Here is a 17,024-nt window from a genome sequence, read left to right on the forward strand (position 1 = left end):
ATGGTAGTTGTGTCAGTAATGTAAAATTGGTGTTAGGTGTGTTGGTGAGGTATGATGAGATGGTAGTTGTGTCAGTAGTGTAGGATTGGTGTTAAGTGTGTTGGTGGAGTATGATGAGATGGTAGTTGTGTCAGTTGTGTAAGATTGGTGTTAGTTGTGTTGGTGGAGTATGATGAAATGGTAGTTGTGTCAGTAGTGTAGGATTAGTGTTAGGTGTGTTGGTGGAGTATGATGAGATGGTAGTTGTGTCAGTAGTGTAGGATTGGTGTTAGGTGTGTTGGTGAAGTATGATGAGATGGTAGTTGTGCCAGTAATGTAGGATTGGTGTTAGGTGTGTTGGTGGAGTATGATGAGATGGTAGTTGTATCAGTAGTGTAGGATTGGTGTAGGGTGTGTTGATAGAGTATGATGAGATGGTAGTTGTGTCAGTAATGTAGGATTGGTGTTAGGTGTGTTGGTGAAGTATGATGAGATGGCTGTGTTGTCAATAAGTAAGATTAGTGTTAGGTGTGTTGGTGGAGTATGATGAGATGGTAGTTGTGTCAGTAATGTAGGATTGGTTTTAGGTGTGTAAGTGGAGTATGATGAGATGGTAGTTGTGTCAGTAATGTAGGATTGGTGTTAAGTGTGTTGGTGATGTATGATGAGATGGTTGTTGTATCAGTAGTGTAGGATTGGTGTAGGGTGTGTTGGTAGAGTATGATGAGATGGTAGTTGTGTCAGTAATGTAGGATTGGTGTTAGATGTGTTGGTGGAGTATGATGAGATGATAGTTGTGTCAGTAATGAATGATTGGTGTTAGGTGTGTTGGTGAAGTATGATGAGATGGTAGTTGTGTCAGTAATGTAGGATTGGTGTAGGGTGTGTTGGTGGAGTATGATGAGATGGTTGTTGTGTCAATAGTGTATAATTGGTGCTAGCTGTGTTGGTGGAGTATGATGAGATGGTAGTTGTGTCAGTAGTGTAGGATTGGTGTAGGGTGTGTTGGTAGAGTATGGTGTGTTGGTTGTAGTGTCAGTAATGTAGGATTGGTGTTAAGTGTGTTGGTGATGTATGATGAGATGGTAGTTGTGTCAGTAGTGTAGGATTGGTGTTAGGTGTGTTGGTTGAGTATGATGAGATGGTAGTTGTGTCAGTAATGTAGGATTGGTGTAGGGTGTGTTGGTAGAGTATGATGAAATGGTTGTAGTGTCAGTAATGTAGGATTGGTGTTAGGTGTGTTGGTGATGTATGATGAGATGGCAATTGTGTCAGTACTGAAGGATTGGTGTTAGGTGTGTTGGTGATGTATGATGAGATGGTAGTTGTGTCAGTAGTGTAGGATTGGTGTTAGGTGTGTTGGTTGAGTATGATGAGATGGTAGTTGTGTCAGTAATGTAGGATTGGTGTAGGGTGTGTTGGTAGAGTATGATGAAATGGTTGTAGTATCAGTAATGTAGGATTGGTGTTAGGTGCGTTGGTGATGTATGATGAGATGGTAGTTGTGTCAGTAGTGTAGGATTGGTGTTAGGTGTGTTGGTGGAGTATGATGAGATGGTAGTTGTGTCAGTAGTTTATGATTGATGTGAGTTGTGTTGGTGGAGTTTGATGAGATGGTAGTTGTGTCATTAATTTAGGATTGGTGTAGGGTGTGTTGTTGGAGTATGATGAGATGGTAGTTGTGTCAGTAGTTTAGGATTGATGTAGGGTGTGTTGGTGGAGTATGATGAGATGGTAGTTGTGTCAGTAGTTTATGATTGATGTAGGGTGTGTTGGTGGAGTATGATGAGATGGTAGTCGTGTCAGTAGTTTATGATTGATGTAGGGTGTGTTGTTGGAGTATGATGAGATGGTAGTTGTGTCAGTAGTTTATGATTGATGTGAGTTGTATTGGTGGAGTATGATAAGATGGTAGTTGTGTCAGCAGTGTATGATTGGTGTTAGGTTTGTCAGTAGTTTAGGATTGGTGTAGGGTGTGTTCTTCCATACAGCAAATATAGTTGACATATTGCTTATAGTTTAAGAAAAACAGACCATAACCCAAAAACTTAACACTGAGCAATGAACCCTGAAAATAAGGTCAAGGTCAAATAAAACCTACGCGACTGACATATTGATCATAAAACATTTCCATACACCAATTAAAGAACCTTAGTGAGCACGCTCACATACCCCATGTCCCCACATTGTCATTGGAGAAATTAAATAAGTATAAGAAAAAAAATTGTATAAGAAAAAATATTGAATAATAATTTCAATATACATAGTATGTCCTTATTATCTACAAAATTTCATGAAATTCTGTTGTGTGTTTTCAGAGGAGTTGTGATGACAAACTGTTGCAGAAGTACATTGAAGCAAATAAGTTCAAAGGGGCATAACTTCTAGAAAAAAAATTGAACCGTAATTTCCTGTCGATATGTCCTTATTATCTGAAAAGGTTTCGTGAAATTCTGTTGTGTGGTTTGAGAGGAGTTGCGATGACAAACTGTTGCAGTAGTACATTAAAGTAAATAAGTTCAAAGGGGCGTAACTCCTAGAAAAAAAATTGAATAGCAATTTCTAGTCGATATGCACAACTACATAGTATGTCCTTATTATCTGAAAAGGTTTTGTGAAATTCTGTTGTGTGGTTTGAGAGGAGTTGCGATGACAAGAAACAGGACTGACGGACGGACGGACTGACCGACGGACGGACGGACGGGTCAAAAACATTATACCCTCCGCAACTTCGTTGCATGGGGTATAAATATAGTTGACCTATTGTATATACATTGTGTAGTATTAGAAAAAAGACCAAAACTCAAAAACTTAACTTTTCGTTCATTTTTTTATATAAATAAGGCAGTTAGTTTTCTCGTTTGAATTGTTTTACATTGTCTTATCGGGGCCTTTTATAGCTGACTATGCAGTATGGGCTTTGCTCATTGTTGAAGGCCGTACGGTTCATGTCTGTGTCATTTTGGTCTGTTGTGGACAGTTGTTTCATTGGCAATCATACCACATCTTCTTTTTTATATTTGACCATTCAACCCTGAAAATGTGGTCAAGGTCAATTGACACCTGCCAGCTAGACATGTACACTTTACAATCATTCCATACACCAAATATAGTAGACCTATTGCATACAGTATAAGAAAAACAGACCAAAACACAAACACTTAACTATAACCACTGAACCATGAAAATGAGGTCAAGGTCAGATGACACCTGCCAGTTGGACATGTACACCTTACAGTCCTTCCAATAGTATCTGAGATATGGACTTGTCCACCAAAACTTAACCTTGTTGAATGTTCACTGATCCATGAAATGAGGTCGAGGTCAAGTGAAAACTGTCTGACGGGCATGAGGACCTTGCAAGGTACGCACATAACAAATATAGTTATACTATTACTTATAAAAGAGAATTTAAATTACAAAATAAGTTTTTTTCAAGTAGTCACTTAATCATGAAAATGAGGTCAAGGACATTGGAAATGTGACTGGCGGAAACTTCGTAAAATGAGGCATCCATATACAAAATATGAAGCATCCAGGTCTACCACCTTCTAAAATATAAAGCTTTTAAGAAGTTAGCTAACGCCGCAGCCACTGCTTGATCACTATTCCTATGCCGAGCTTTCTGAGATTAAAGTCAAAAGCTCGACAAAAACAATCAGTTTTAAGGGGGCTCGCGGGTCTGAATCATTTGTTTAATTTTTTTTTAAATGTGGTCACCATTCATTTACGCTCACAATCTGCCTTCGAAAGAAGCATACATTTTTCTTAATGTCCTTTTTTCTATTGACCTAATAGGGGAAATAGTTGTAATATCGAAATAAAAAAAGAACTAAATTACAGAAATCGCTTAAATTTTACAGTTAATTAGTTTATGTACAGCTTTTTCAAAAAAAAAAAAAAAATATAGGTCACCGATGAGTTAAAAAAGATATTTCAAATTTAATGCCAAAAATGGCATTTTTGCACAAAAGGGAGATAATTTGGAGCTTTTCAATTGATATCTACATTTTAAAAGTCACCTGAGGCCCACACCAATTGATTTTTTGGAATGATTCTTGTACCATAATGATAAAGTAATAACTACTTAAGGTAATAAATGAAATTTGTAATGAAAAATTATTGTTTAATTTTTTTCTGAAAATCTTACCCGCAAGCCTCCTTAAGAAAACTGTGTTCATTCATTAAGTGTATTAGTAAAAAGGTTAGTCCTTCCATGTAAAAGTTAACTACAGACTGATTTCTTCATATTTAGTTTAATCTGTTTATTATACAGGTATTTCATCATAAAGTTGTACTTTATTATATATTATCTGCATCTGTTTACCCTCAACTATTGTATTTGTATTTATATTGTAATTGTACTTTCTCTGTTGACTTGTATTTAGTTTTTAGAGAATAAAATATCTATCTATCTAATAAGAATAAAACGGAATGTTACCTTCCATGTTTTCACCCAAGGACTGCATCCTTGATCTGTTAACCATTTTGTTACATCAATCCATCCATACTCAGCAGCATAATGTAAAGCTGTTTCTCCAAACTATAACAATACAAAAATATAAACATGTTATTGGTGTGTGATAACAAAATCATGAGGAGTCAAACAATTTACCAAATGTAAGAAATATAACATCTGGTAAGAAAATATCCAATTATATTTGTGTATAAACTATTAAATGGTAGATTAAGATATAAATTCACTTTTTCTGATTCAGTGAAACAAAAAAAGGTAAACAAAAATAATAAACTCTTATATAAGTGTAACAAGTCAAATAATAGCAACCCTCACTTTATATAAGTCTCACAAGTATTTGTTGTCCATTTTTAAAACATGTATGATAAACAACACGATTTTATTTTGATTCAGTAGAACTACCAAAGTTGAAAAAAAAACTTTTTTTGAAGAAACATTAAAACGAGTAGTATTTTCTGATTCAGTGCAAAGAGACGAGAAAAATAAGACCCCACTTTATATAATTCAGTCAAGTATTTGTTATTTTTAAAAGATGTTTTACATTAGATCTGTAGAATTAATACTATCTGACTAAAGAAGTTAACACAACTTTTTCTCATCAACTTCTTATTAAAATCAGATGTTAACAAAATAATTTTTCGTCAAGAAACAAAATAAAACCTTAACTATCTGATTCAGTTCTGTGTTACGAATAAAATGAGACCCCACCTTATATAATTCTAACAAATATTTGTTGTCTATTAAACCTGTCTGATTAACAACATGATTTTGTGTAGATTCGGTATAAAGTGATGTTTTGTCAGAGTAAGGTCATTATATCTATCATTACCGGGTCTGTAGCTTCTAACTGACTTCCGTGAGTGACTAGGAAAGTCACCACCTCCAGGTATCCTCCCTCAGCCGCCCACATTAATGGTGTCATTCCCAACTGTAATATCAACATATAACAGACATCAAAACTTGTGTCATAAACTGGACAATGTTGTGTAATAAATATAAACAAAATATACATCACATGAATCAGTGGTCAAAACTGAATAAAATGACCAGTCACACTTGTATTTATATTCTACATAAACAACAAATAAACAACATGTTTTATTGTGAGATGTCAGCACTTCCATCAGAACTGTTAGGTTAAAAAAAAAAAATTCAAGAAACATTAAAACAATTTATATTTTCTGATTCAGTACGAAGAGACAAGAAAAATAAGACCCCACTTTATATAATTCTGTCAAGTATTTGTTATTTTTAAAAGATGTTTTACATTAAATCTGTAGAATTAACATTATCTTACTAAAGATGTAAACATAACTTTTTCTCATCAACTTCTCATTAAAATCAAATGTTTACAAAATAATTTTTTGTCAGGAAACAAAATAAAACCTTTACTATCTGATTCAGTTCTGTGTTACGAATAAAATGAGACCCCGCTTTATATAATTCTAACAAATATTTGTTGTCCATTAAATCTGTCTGATTAACAATGATTACGTAGAATGATCAAAGTTTGAAAAACAACTTTTTTCAAGAAACATTAAAAGGAGTTATATTTTCTGATTCAGTACGAAGAGACAAGAAAAATGAGACCCCACTTTATATAATTCTGTCAAGTATTTGTTATTTTTAAAAGATGTTTTACATTAGATCTGTAGAATTAACATTATCTTACCAAATATGTTAACACAATTTGTTTTCATTAACTTCTCATTAAAATCAAATGTTTACAAAATAATTTTTCGTCAAGAAACAAAATAAAACCTTTACTATCTGATTCAGTTCTGTGTTACGAATAAAATGAGATCCCACTTTATATAATTCTAACAATAATGCGTGGTCCATTAAACCTGTCTGATTAACAACATCATTTTGTGTAAATTCAAAATAATGATCAAAGCTTAGAAAATATTTAGTGGTATTTCCGTGTAAAATGTTGGCTGCTTCATATCTTATGAGTTGTTGTGTATAAGGGTAATATAGCGATGGTGTGTGTTTGTGGTGAGTATATTAAAATGTAATAGAGCAATGATTGTGGTGAGTATAAGGGTAATATAGCAATGGTGTATGTTTGTGGTGAGTATAAGGGTAATATAGCAAAGGTACATGTTTGTGCTGAGTGTAAGGGTAATATAGCAATGGTGTATATTTTTGGTGAGTATATCGGTAATATAGCAATGGTGTATGTGTGTGGTGAGTATAAGGGCAATATAGCAATGGTGTATGTTTGTGGTGGGTATAAGAGTAATATAGCAATAATGTATGTTTGTGGTAAGTATAAGGGTAATATAGCAATGGTGTATGTTTGTGCTGAGTATATAAGGGTAATATAGCAATGGTGTGTGCGTGTGGTGAGTATAAGGGCAATATAGCAATGGTGTATGTTTTTTGTGAGTATAACGGTAATATAGCAATGGTGTATGTTTGTGCTGAGTATAAGGGTAATATAGCAATGGTGTATGTTTGTGCTGAGTATAAGAGTAATATAGCAATGGTGTATGTTTGTGCTGAGTATAAGGGTAATATAGCAATGGTGTATGTTTGTGGTGAGTGTAAGGGTAATATAGCAATGGTGTCACATGTCATGTTCAGTACAGGAGTGGTAAATGAGTGTTGTATAATCAGGGGTCACATGTCATGTTCAGTACAGGAGTGGTAAATGTATGTTGTATAATCAGGTGTCACATGTCATGTCCAGTACACGAGTAGTAAATGCAGGTTGTATGATCAGTTGTCACAGGTCTTGTTCAGTACAGGAGAGGTAAATGTATGTGATATGATCTGGTGTTATGTCATGTTCAGTACAAGAGTGGTATATGAAAGTTGTCTGATCAGGTGTCACATGTCATGTTCAGTACAAGAGTGGTAAAGCATGTTGTATAATCAGGTGTCACATGTCATGTTCAGTACAACAGTGGTAAATGAAAGTTGTATGATCAGGTAGCACATGTCATGTTCAGAACAAGAGTGGTAATGCATGTTGTATGATCAGGTGGCACATGTCATGTTCAGTACAAGAGTGGTAAATAAAAGTGGAATGATCAGGTGTTACATGTCATGTTCAGTACAAGAGTGGTAAATGAAAGTGGTATGATCAGTTGTCACGTCATGTTCAGTACAAGAGTGGTAAATGCGACACAGGTTATGTTCTTCTCATATATGTTATGATGGTATGATACTAAACCCCTAACGGGAAGGATTGTGCCTGATGTGCATATGATGAAATCATAATCTTTCAGTCAGTTTAATTGAAGTCTGGAGCTGGCATGTCAGTTAACTGCTAGTAGTCTGTTGTTATTTATGTATTATTGGCATTTTGTTTATTTTCTTTGGTTACATCTTCTGACATCAGACTTCTCTTGAACTGAATTTTAATGTGCGTATTGTTATGCGTTTACTTTTCTACATTGGTTAGAGGTATAGGGGGAGGGTTGAGATCTCACAAACATGTTTCACCCCGCCGCATTTTTGCGCCTGTCCCAAGTCAGGAGCCTCTGGCCTTTGTTAGTCTTGTATTATTTTAATTTTAGTTTCTTGTGTACAATTTGGAAATTAGTATGGCGTTCATTATCACTGGACTAGTATATATTTGTTTAGGGGCCAGCTGAGGGACGCCTCCGGGTGCGGGAATTTCTCGCTAAATTGAAGACCTGTTGGTGACCCTCTGCTGTTGTTTTTTATTTGGTCGGGTTGTTGTCTCTTTGACACATTCCCCATTTCCATTCTCAATTTTATGTTGTATAATCAGGTGTCACATGTCATGTTCAGTACAGGAGTAGTAAATGAATGTTGTATGATCAGGTGTCACATGTCATATTCAGTACAGGAGAGGTAAATGCAGGTTGTATAATCAGGTGTCACATGTCATGTTCAGTACAGGAGAGGTAAATGCAGGTTGTATAATCAGGTGTCACATGTCATGTTCAGTATAGGAGTAGTAAATGAATGTTGTATGATCAGGGGTTACATGTCATGTTCAGTACAAGAGTGGTAAATGCAGGTTGTATAATCAGGTGTCACATGTCATGTTCAGTACAGGAGTAGTAAATGAATGTTGTATGCTCAGGTGTTACATGTCATGTTCAGTACAAAAGGGGTAAATGAATGTTGTATGATCAGGTGTCACATGTCATATTCAGTACAAGAGTGGTAAATGAATGTTGTATAATCAGGTGTCACATGTCATGTTCAGTACAGGAGTAGTAAATGAATGTTGTATGATCAGGTGTCACATGTCATATTCAGTACAGGAGAGGTAAATGCAGGTTGTATAATCAGGTGTCACATGTCATGTTCAGTACAGGAGTAGTAAATGAATGTTGTATGATCAGGTGTTACATGTCATGTTCAGTACAAGAGTGGTAAATGCAGGTTGTATAATCAGGTGTCACATGTCATGTTCAGTACAAAAGGGGTAAATGATTGTTGTATGATCAGGTGTCACATGTCATGTTTATTACTGGAGTGGTTAACTCAATGTTGTCTGATCAGGTGTCACATGTCATGTTCAGTACAAGAGTGGTAAAGCATGTTGTATGATCAGGTGTCACATGTCATGTTTAGTACTGGAGTGGTTAATGAATGTTGTATAATCAGGTGTCACATGTCATGTTCAGTACAAGAGTGGTAAATGCAGGTTGTATAATCAGGTGTCACATGTCATGTTCAGTACAGGAGTAGTAAACGAATGTTGTATGATCAGGTGTCACATGTCATGTTCAGTACAGGAGTGGTAAATGCAGGTTGTATAATCAGGTGTCACATGTCATGTTCAGTACAGGAGTAGTAAATGAATGTTGTATGATCAGGTGTTACATGTCATGTTCAGTACAAGAGTGGTAAATGCAGGTTGTATAATCAGGTGTCACATGTCATGTTCAGTAAAAAAGGGGTAAATGAATGTTGTATGATCAGGTGTCACATGTCATGTTTATTACTGGAGTGGTTAACTCAATGTTGTCTGATCAGGTGTCACATGTCATGTTCAGTACAAGAGTGGTAAAGCATGTTGTATGATCAGGTGTCACATGTCATGTTTAGTACTGGAGTGGTTAATGAATGTTGTATAATCAGGTGTCACATGTCATGTTCAGTACAAGAGTGGTAAATGCAGGTTGTATAATCAGGTGTCACATGTCATGTTCAGTACAGGAGTAGTACATGAATGTTGTATGATCAGGTGTCACATGTCATGTTCAGTACAGGAGTGGTAAATGCAGGTTGTATAATCAGGTGTCACATGTCATGTTCAGTACAGGAGTAGTAAATGCAGGTTGTATGATCAGGTGTTACATGTCATGTTCAGTACAAGAGTGGTAAATGCAGGTTGTATAATCAGGTGTCACATGTCATGTTCAGTACAAAAGGGGTAAATGAATGTTGTATGATCAGGTGTCACATGTCATGTTTATTACTGGAGTGGTTAACTCAATGTTGTCTGATCAGGTGTCACATGTCATGTTCAGTACAAGAGTGGTAAAGCATGTTGTATGATCAGGTGTCACATGTCATGTTTAGTACTGGAGTGGTTAATGAATGTTGTATAATCAGGTGTCACATGTCATGTTCAGTACAGAAGAGGTAAATGTATGTGGTATGATCTGGTGTTACATGTCATGTTCAGTACAAGAGTGGTGAATGAAAGTCGTATGATCAGGTGTCACATGTCAGGTTCAGTACAAGAGTGGTAAATCAATGTTGTATGATCAGGTGGCACATGTCAGGTTCAGTACAAGAGTGGTAAATCAATGTTGTATGATCAGGGGTCACATGTCAGGTTCAGTACAAGAGTGGTAAATCAATGTTGTATGATCAGGTGGTACATGTCATGTTTATTACTGGTGTGGTTAACTCAATGTTGTCTGATCAGGCGTCACATGTCATGTTCAGTACAAGAGTGGAAATGCATGTTGTATGATCAGGTGTCACATGTCATGTTTTAAAAGTACTGGAGTGGTAAATGAATGTTGTATGATCAGGTGTCACATGTGCTGTTCAGTACAAGAGTGGTTAATGAATATTATATGATCAGGTGTCACATGTTATGTTTAGTACTGGAGTGGTACTAGTAAATGAATGTTGTATGATCAGTTGTCACATGTCATGTTCAGTACAGAAGAGGTAAATGTATGTGGTATGATCTAGTATTACATGTCATGTTCAGTACAGGGGTGGTAAATGTATGTTGTATAATCAAGGGTCACATGTCATGTTCAGTACAAGGGTGGTTAATATATGTTGTAGAATCAGGTGTCACATGACATGTTTAGAACAGGAGTGGTCAATGAAAGTTGTATGATCAGGTGTCAAGTCATGGTATTCATCAGTGTAATAAAGTAAATCACGCTATTTCAGTTGTATACAGTAAGAAAGTATCAGACAGCAACCCTTTATCATACAAACTGGAGTGGTATTCATCAGTGTAATGAAGTAAATCACAATATTTCAGTTGTAAACAGTTAGGAAGTATCAGACAGCAACCCTTTATCATACAAACTGGAGTGGTATTCATCAGTGTAATAAAGTAAATCACAATATTTCAGTTGTAAACAGTTAGGAAGTATCAGACAGCAACCCTTTATCATACAAACTGGAGTGGTATTCATCAGTGTAATAAAGTAAATCACAATATTTCAGTTGTATACAGTTAGGAAGTATCAGACAGCAACCCTTTGACATACAAACTGGAGTGGTATTCATCAGTGTAATAAAGTAAATCACAATATTTCAGTTGTATACAGTTATGAAGTATCAGACAGCAACCCTTTGACATACAAACTAAAGTGGTATTCATCAGTGTAATGAAGTAAATCACAATATTTCAGTTGTATACAGTTATGAAGTATTAGACAGCAACCCTTTGACATACAAACTGGAGTGGTATTCATCAGTGTAATGAAGTAAATCACAATATTTCAGTTGTATACAGTTATGAAGTATCAGACAGCAACCCTTTGACATACAAACTGGAGTGGTATTCATCAGTGTAATAAAGTAAATCACAATATTTCAGTTGTATACAGTTAGGATGTATCAGACAGCAACCCCTTGACATACAAACTGGGGTGGCATTCGTCAGTTTATTGAAGTAAATCACAATATTTGAATTATATGCAGTTATGAAGTATCAGACAGCAAACTTTCTGACAAACAAACTGGAGTGGTATTCATTGGTGTAATGAAGTATTTCATGTTTGTTTGAGGCTGTTGTTTGTCTTTTTGTCTTGCCATGGCATTCTTCTTCTACTTCATGTGGTTTTTCACTTTTTTACCTGGGTATTGGTGTTGAATACAGGAGCTGTATATTTTGGTGGTGTGTAATGTTTCACACTGTTTTTGTTAAATACAAGAGTTCTATATACATTCAGGTTGCTAAATGATGTTTCTTTATATTTTGAGACAAGGGTATTTGCAATAACTAAAAATTAGCATTCAATCACTGAGCATAAACAAGAGTAATATTTGACTGATTCATATTGTGTGTACTATATAATAAATAACTTTATATGTGCTAAACATTTTACTTCACTTACCTTTCTACATTCCAAACTAGCTCCGTTCTTTACACATAATTCTACCTCTTGTATATTCCCCTCCCTTGCAGCTGTAAGAAGTTTCTGTAAGCAAAACAAAGCTTTTACATTTTTATCTAGAACATAAAAATGTATTATAAATGTAATAATTGAATTTAACAAGCTACATCTTTACAGTTTCAACAGTTTATACCAAATACAGTGATTACCAAGAAGGAGTGAAATTGTTGTCTATAATTTCAGAGGTTTTTTTTTTTAAGAAAAGTCTGTAGACAATTGTCATAATTGTATTATGCATCAGTTTTGAGATCAGCCTAAGTTTTTTTTGAGGTTTGTGTTGCTCGGTCTTTAGTTTTCTATGTAATGTTTTGAATATAAAAAGAAGATGTGGTATGATTGCCAATGAGACATAAAATAGACCAAATGACACAGAAAATAACAACTATAGGTCACCGTACAGCCTTCAACAATGATCAAAGCTCATATGGCATAGTCAGCTATAAAAGGCCCTGACATGACTAACGTAGACTGTTGAATTTTGATTGGTTTTTTTTCCATGGCGATGTCAGATTCTCTTCGACTTAAAGAGTTGTGAATGTCCTACAATATCTTACGTTTCTTTTTTTTTGTCTCCTGGAATTTCATTGAATTTTGTATATTGAAATTCTGTTCACTGTAGTCAATTTGATTTCTCCTGTTCTTCCCCTGAGAATACTGCACACTGTATCTTTATGTACAGTTTATAAGACAACATAGGTCACATGACATAGGTCACATGACACTGACTGACTCTGAGAATACTGCACGCCTGTATCTTTATGTACAGTTTATAGACAACATAGGTCAAATGACACTGACTGACACTGAGAATACTGCACGCCTGTATCTTTATGTACAGTTTATAGACAACATAGGTCACATGACACTGACTGACACTGAGAATACTGCATGCCTGTATCTTTATGTACAGTTTATAGACAACATAGGTCACATGACACTGACTGACACTGAGAATACTGCACGCCTGTATCTTTATGTACAGTTTATAAACAACATAGGTCACATGACACTGACTGACACTGAGAATACTGCACGCCTGTATCTTTATGTACAGTTTATAGATAACATAGGTCACATGACACTGACTGACTGAGAATACTACACATCTGTATCTTTATGAACAATTTATAGACGATATAAGTCACATGACCATTGATTTTTAAGAAGAAAATGTTACCTAATTCCAACTTGCCATTATATCTTGTAAAAGAAAAACACAATTTCATTGACAACGGCATGTGCACCCTTAGTTTCTAGCAATAATTTTTGGTATCACTCTACAGTGCTGAGAAAGGAAATTATCAGTTAATAAGATCAAAGGTAAACTTTGTAAAATAAAATTAATTTTGTATATTGAAATTCTGTTCACTGTAGTCAATCTAATTTCTCCTATTCTCCCTCTGACTGACTCTGAGAATACTACACTCCTGTATCTTTATGTACAGTTTATAGACAACATATGTCACATGACAATTGATTTTATAGAAGAAAATCTTACCTTATTCCAACTTGCCATTATATCCTGTCAAAGAAAAACACAACATTTTATCATGTTTGTACACAAGAGTTGTAATTTGAAGAGAAATATTTTTAAGGGGCATTAACTACAAGAAACAAAAAAAACATAAAATATAATCATGAAAATTAATGAAAGTTTGATCGGTTCTGTTTTATTAAAGTTTGTTAAAGGGGGTTCTACATTCATGACATTTGACCGTTACAGTGAAAAACACATTCAAAATTTTTCTGGTGTATTTTTACAAGCAGAATCCAAATATGTGATAATTAAATAAATGGGGAATGTGTCCATGGGACACAGATGATGCCCCTGCTTGCATATCATATAACGTTATAAAGGGGCATAACTGTAGAACAGTAATATTGACACCCCTAAAATTCATACCTGATCTGTATTTTGTGGTAATAAGCATGGTGTATAAGTTTCATAACATTTGGTTGAGGCTAACTTGTTAGAGAACGTAAACGAAAAAATCAGAAATTTTTCCATTTGTAAACATGGTAAAGGGGCACAACTCTATAATGGTAAAAGCAACAGCACCAAAATTCAAATTTGATCTGTGTTTTGTGGTAATAAGCATTGTGTATAAGTTTTATAACATTGGGTTGAGGCAAACTAAAGTAAGAGAACTAAAAGAAAATTCAGCATTTTTTTCATTTGTAAAGGGGCATAACTCTATGACTATAGAACGGTTAAAGTGACGCCACCAAAATTCAAACTTGATTTGTGTTTTGTGGTAAATGGCATTGTGTATAAGTTTCATGACATTTGGTTGAGGCAAACTAGAGTAAGAGAACGGAAACAAACTTTGGGACGTACGGACATACGTATGTACAGACAGACAGGGATAAAACTTAATGCCCCTGCCGTTACGGCGGGGGCATAAAGAATTCAATGAAGCAGTTAATTGTGTACACTTTGCCTTTACTATGTTTTGAAAGAAACTTGTTTAAGTAAAGCCTCTGTCTAATTATCAATATGATTAAATGATTAAACAATAAATACCTAATGTGAAATCTGTTGGCCAGAGTTCTGCAATTGTCAATAAAAGATTAAACGTGGGCCTTCGTCAAACTCTTATTGCAACTTCAAAATGTTATTGTACAGTCTGTCTTCATGGCCTTAATGCCACTTTATATTACATACATTTTTATCCCATCTGCCACCAGTCAATTAGCCTCATAAGAATCTGCAAATAAAGATTGATATAAAATGTTAAACATGTAAATTATCATTTATATGGTCATAATTATAACTGTATACAAAACTTTGAATTTTTGAAATACTAAGGCTTTTCTAACTCAGGAATAGATTACCTTAGCTGTATTTGGCAAAACTTTTATGAATTTTTGGTCCTCAATGGTCTTAATCTTCGTACTTTATTTGGCCTTTTAAACTTTTTTTTTAATTTGAGTGTCACTGATGAGTCTTTGGTAGACGACACGCGCGTCTGGCACAAATACAAAATTTCAATCCTGGTATCTTTGATGAGTTTATTTATAAACAGATGTAAACCTGTAAAAAAAAATCCTGGGTCTAATATTATTAAATGTAATTTTAAGAATGGAATGCCAATAAAATTCGCTGACAATACAATACAATGAAGGTCATACAGTTCCCTCGTAATTCAGATTTTTTAAAGAACATTGTGTACTTAGGCCAACTAAAATTAATTAGTAGATTTTCATCCAAATTTTTTAAAAAAATGGGGCGGGTGGGAGGATTTTATTTTTCAATTTTTATTTCTTATGAAACCCTCTTGTGACGTGTTCTTCAAATATGCAAGAGTAATAATAAGTTTATATTATGTATATACATATAAGGAATGGTACATAATATTTCAAGTCTTAACATGAATAAAAATCTCTAATTGGCAACCACTGTTCTACATGTAATAGCTGCTTAAGAAGCCTAAACAGCAAAAACATAAAAGAAGAATGCTCCCCTCAGTTAGACTCACAAGGAAGCTATTAAACCAAGAGTTCCAAATGGTGAAGTTGAAATCATCCCTTCGTAAATTTTACGGACGCCATCACGAGTTGCTTGACCGTTATGGAATAACCGTTTCACAAATGATATCGGATATGTTCCTTACGTTGTAACTACAATCCCCTTCCCTTTCATGAATATGACCTACCGAATTAGACTATTTACCGGATTTGTAATCACTTAAGCAACACGACGGGTGCCACATGTGGAGCAGGATCTGCTTACCCTTCCGGAGCACCTGAGATCACCCCTAGTTTTTGGTGGGGTTCGTGTTGTTTATTCTTTAGTTTTCTATGTTGTGTCGTGTGTACTATTGTTTTTCTGTTTGTCTTTTTTATTTTTAGCCATGGCGTTGTCGGTTTGTTTTAGATTTATGAGTTTGACTGTCCCTTTGGTATCTTTCGTCCCTCTTTTAGACTATCTTCACCAAATTTAGTGTCTTTTTAAGCGACCATTTTTTTGTTTCCATAAAATGAAACAAATATGCAACTAAAGAATTACGAGTTCAGAATAAAATGAAACTGTTTTGAAAACGAAAGGGTTGGTGCTTGTATGATTAATATTTAAAACATGAACTTAACCAAAAAAGAGAAGATGTTTAATGAAGATGTTTAATGGCTCTATTAAGGTTGTACCTAACACTACAGGGAGATAACTCTGTAAAGTCAGCTCAACATTTTAATTACGTTGTGTTGTAAAAGCAATATCATGAATATTAAGCTTCTCAATGATCAAAATTGGCGTTTATCTAATTGCTATATAACCAGTGTAATTTTTCTGACAAAACGATTGGTTAAAATTTTTTAAAATTTTTATATTTTTGTTAAAGTGTCAAAGTAAATAAAATTGAGAATGGAAATGGGGAATGTGTCAAAGAGACAACAACCCGACCAAATAAAAAAACAACAGCAGAGGGTCACCAACAGGTCTTCAATGTAGCGAGAAATTCCCGCACCCGGAGGCGTCCTTCAGCTGGACTTTGACAAAATTTTATGAAAATTAAACGAGCCAAATTAATTTTAGTGAAAGTGTTGGGTACCACCTTAAGGGTATTGGGACAGAAGGTGTTTGTGCTGTTTGTCATTAAAAAAGCCATGGGTAAATCTAAGTGTATGTTTGCCGACTTTTTGAATTCAATTGTACTGTCACAAATCTAACAAGTTCGTGCTTGCGTCATTTTAATTATACAGTTATGGTTTTGTACGAATGTGTTCCACGATTCGAGCTCTTTGGGAATAATTCATAGTCCACAATTCCTGCCACAAAGTCGTTTTATCAATAAAAAAATCCACGGTTTTCTTAATCACAGAAATTTGTGTCATACCGCGATTTGCCATCTTGGACACAGCGTATAACTTGTAACCCGATTATTTCATGCCCTTCTTGAAATCAATTTCTATTTTCTGTAGACGATTTTGTCATCGTAGAGCTGCAGAATCTTTTTTAATTACTCGAAGTAATACGAAAACCG

General features: G+C 34.9%; 1 protein-coding gene and 1 long non-coding RNA gene across 2 annotated transcripts in view; both read right to left on the reverse strand.

Moving 5' to 3' along the window:
- LOC139493888 (uncharacterized) overlaps window positions 1-17,024 on the reverse strand; it is a 326,295-nt gene that overhangs the window by 41,094 nt on the left and 268,177 nt on the right. Inside the window, exons 7-8 of the mRNA XM_071282053.1 lie at window positions 5,286-5,384; window positions 4,421-4,522 (exon numbers count right to left, since the gene is read on the reverse strand). Of these exons, the coding sequence (XP_071138154.1) occupies window positions 4,421-4,522; window positions 5,286-5,384 (201 nt within the window). The remainder of the gene's footprint in view (window positions 1-4,420; window positions 4,523-5,285; window positions 5,385-17,024) is intronic.
- Window positions 11,986-14,749, reverse strand: LOC139493900 (uncharacterized). The gene is made up of 3 exons (XR_011657092.1): window positions 14,570-14,749; window positions 13,544-13,567; window positions 11,986-12,069 (listed from the first exon to the last, which is right to left on the reverse strand). It is a non-coding gene; the product is annotated as an uncharacterized lncRNA (long non-coding RNA).

This window comes from Mytilus edulis, chromosome 11, assembly GCF_963676685.1.
Source record: "Mytilus edulis chromosome 11, xbMytEdul2.2, whole genome shotgun sequence".
Lineage (NCBI taxonomy): Eukaryota > Metazoa > Mollusca > Bivalvia > Mytilida > Mytilidae > Mytilus > Mytilus edulis.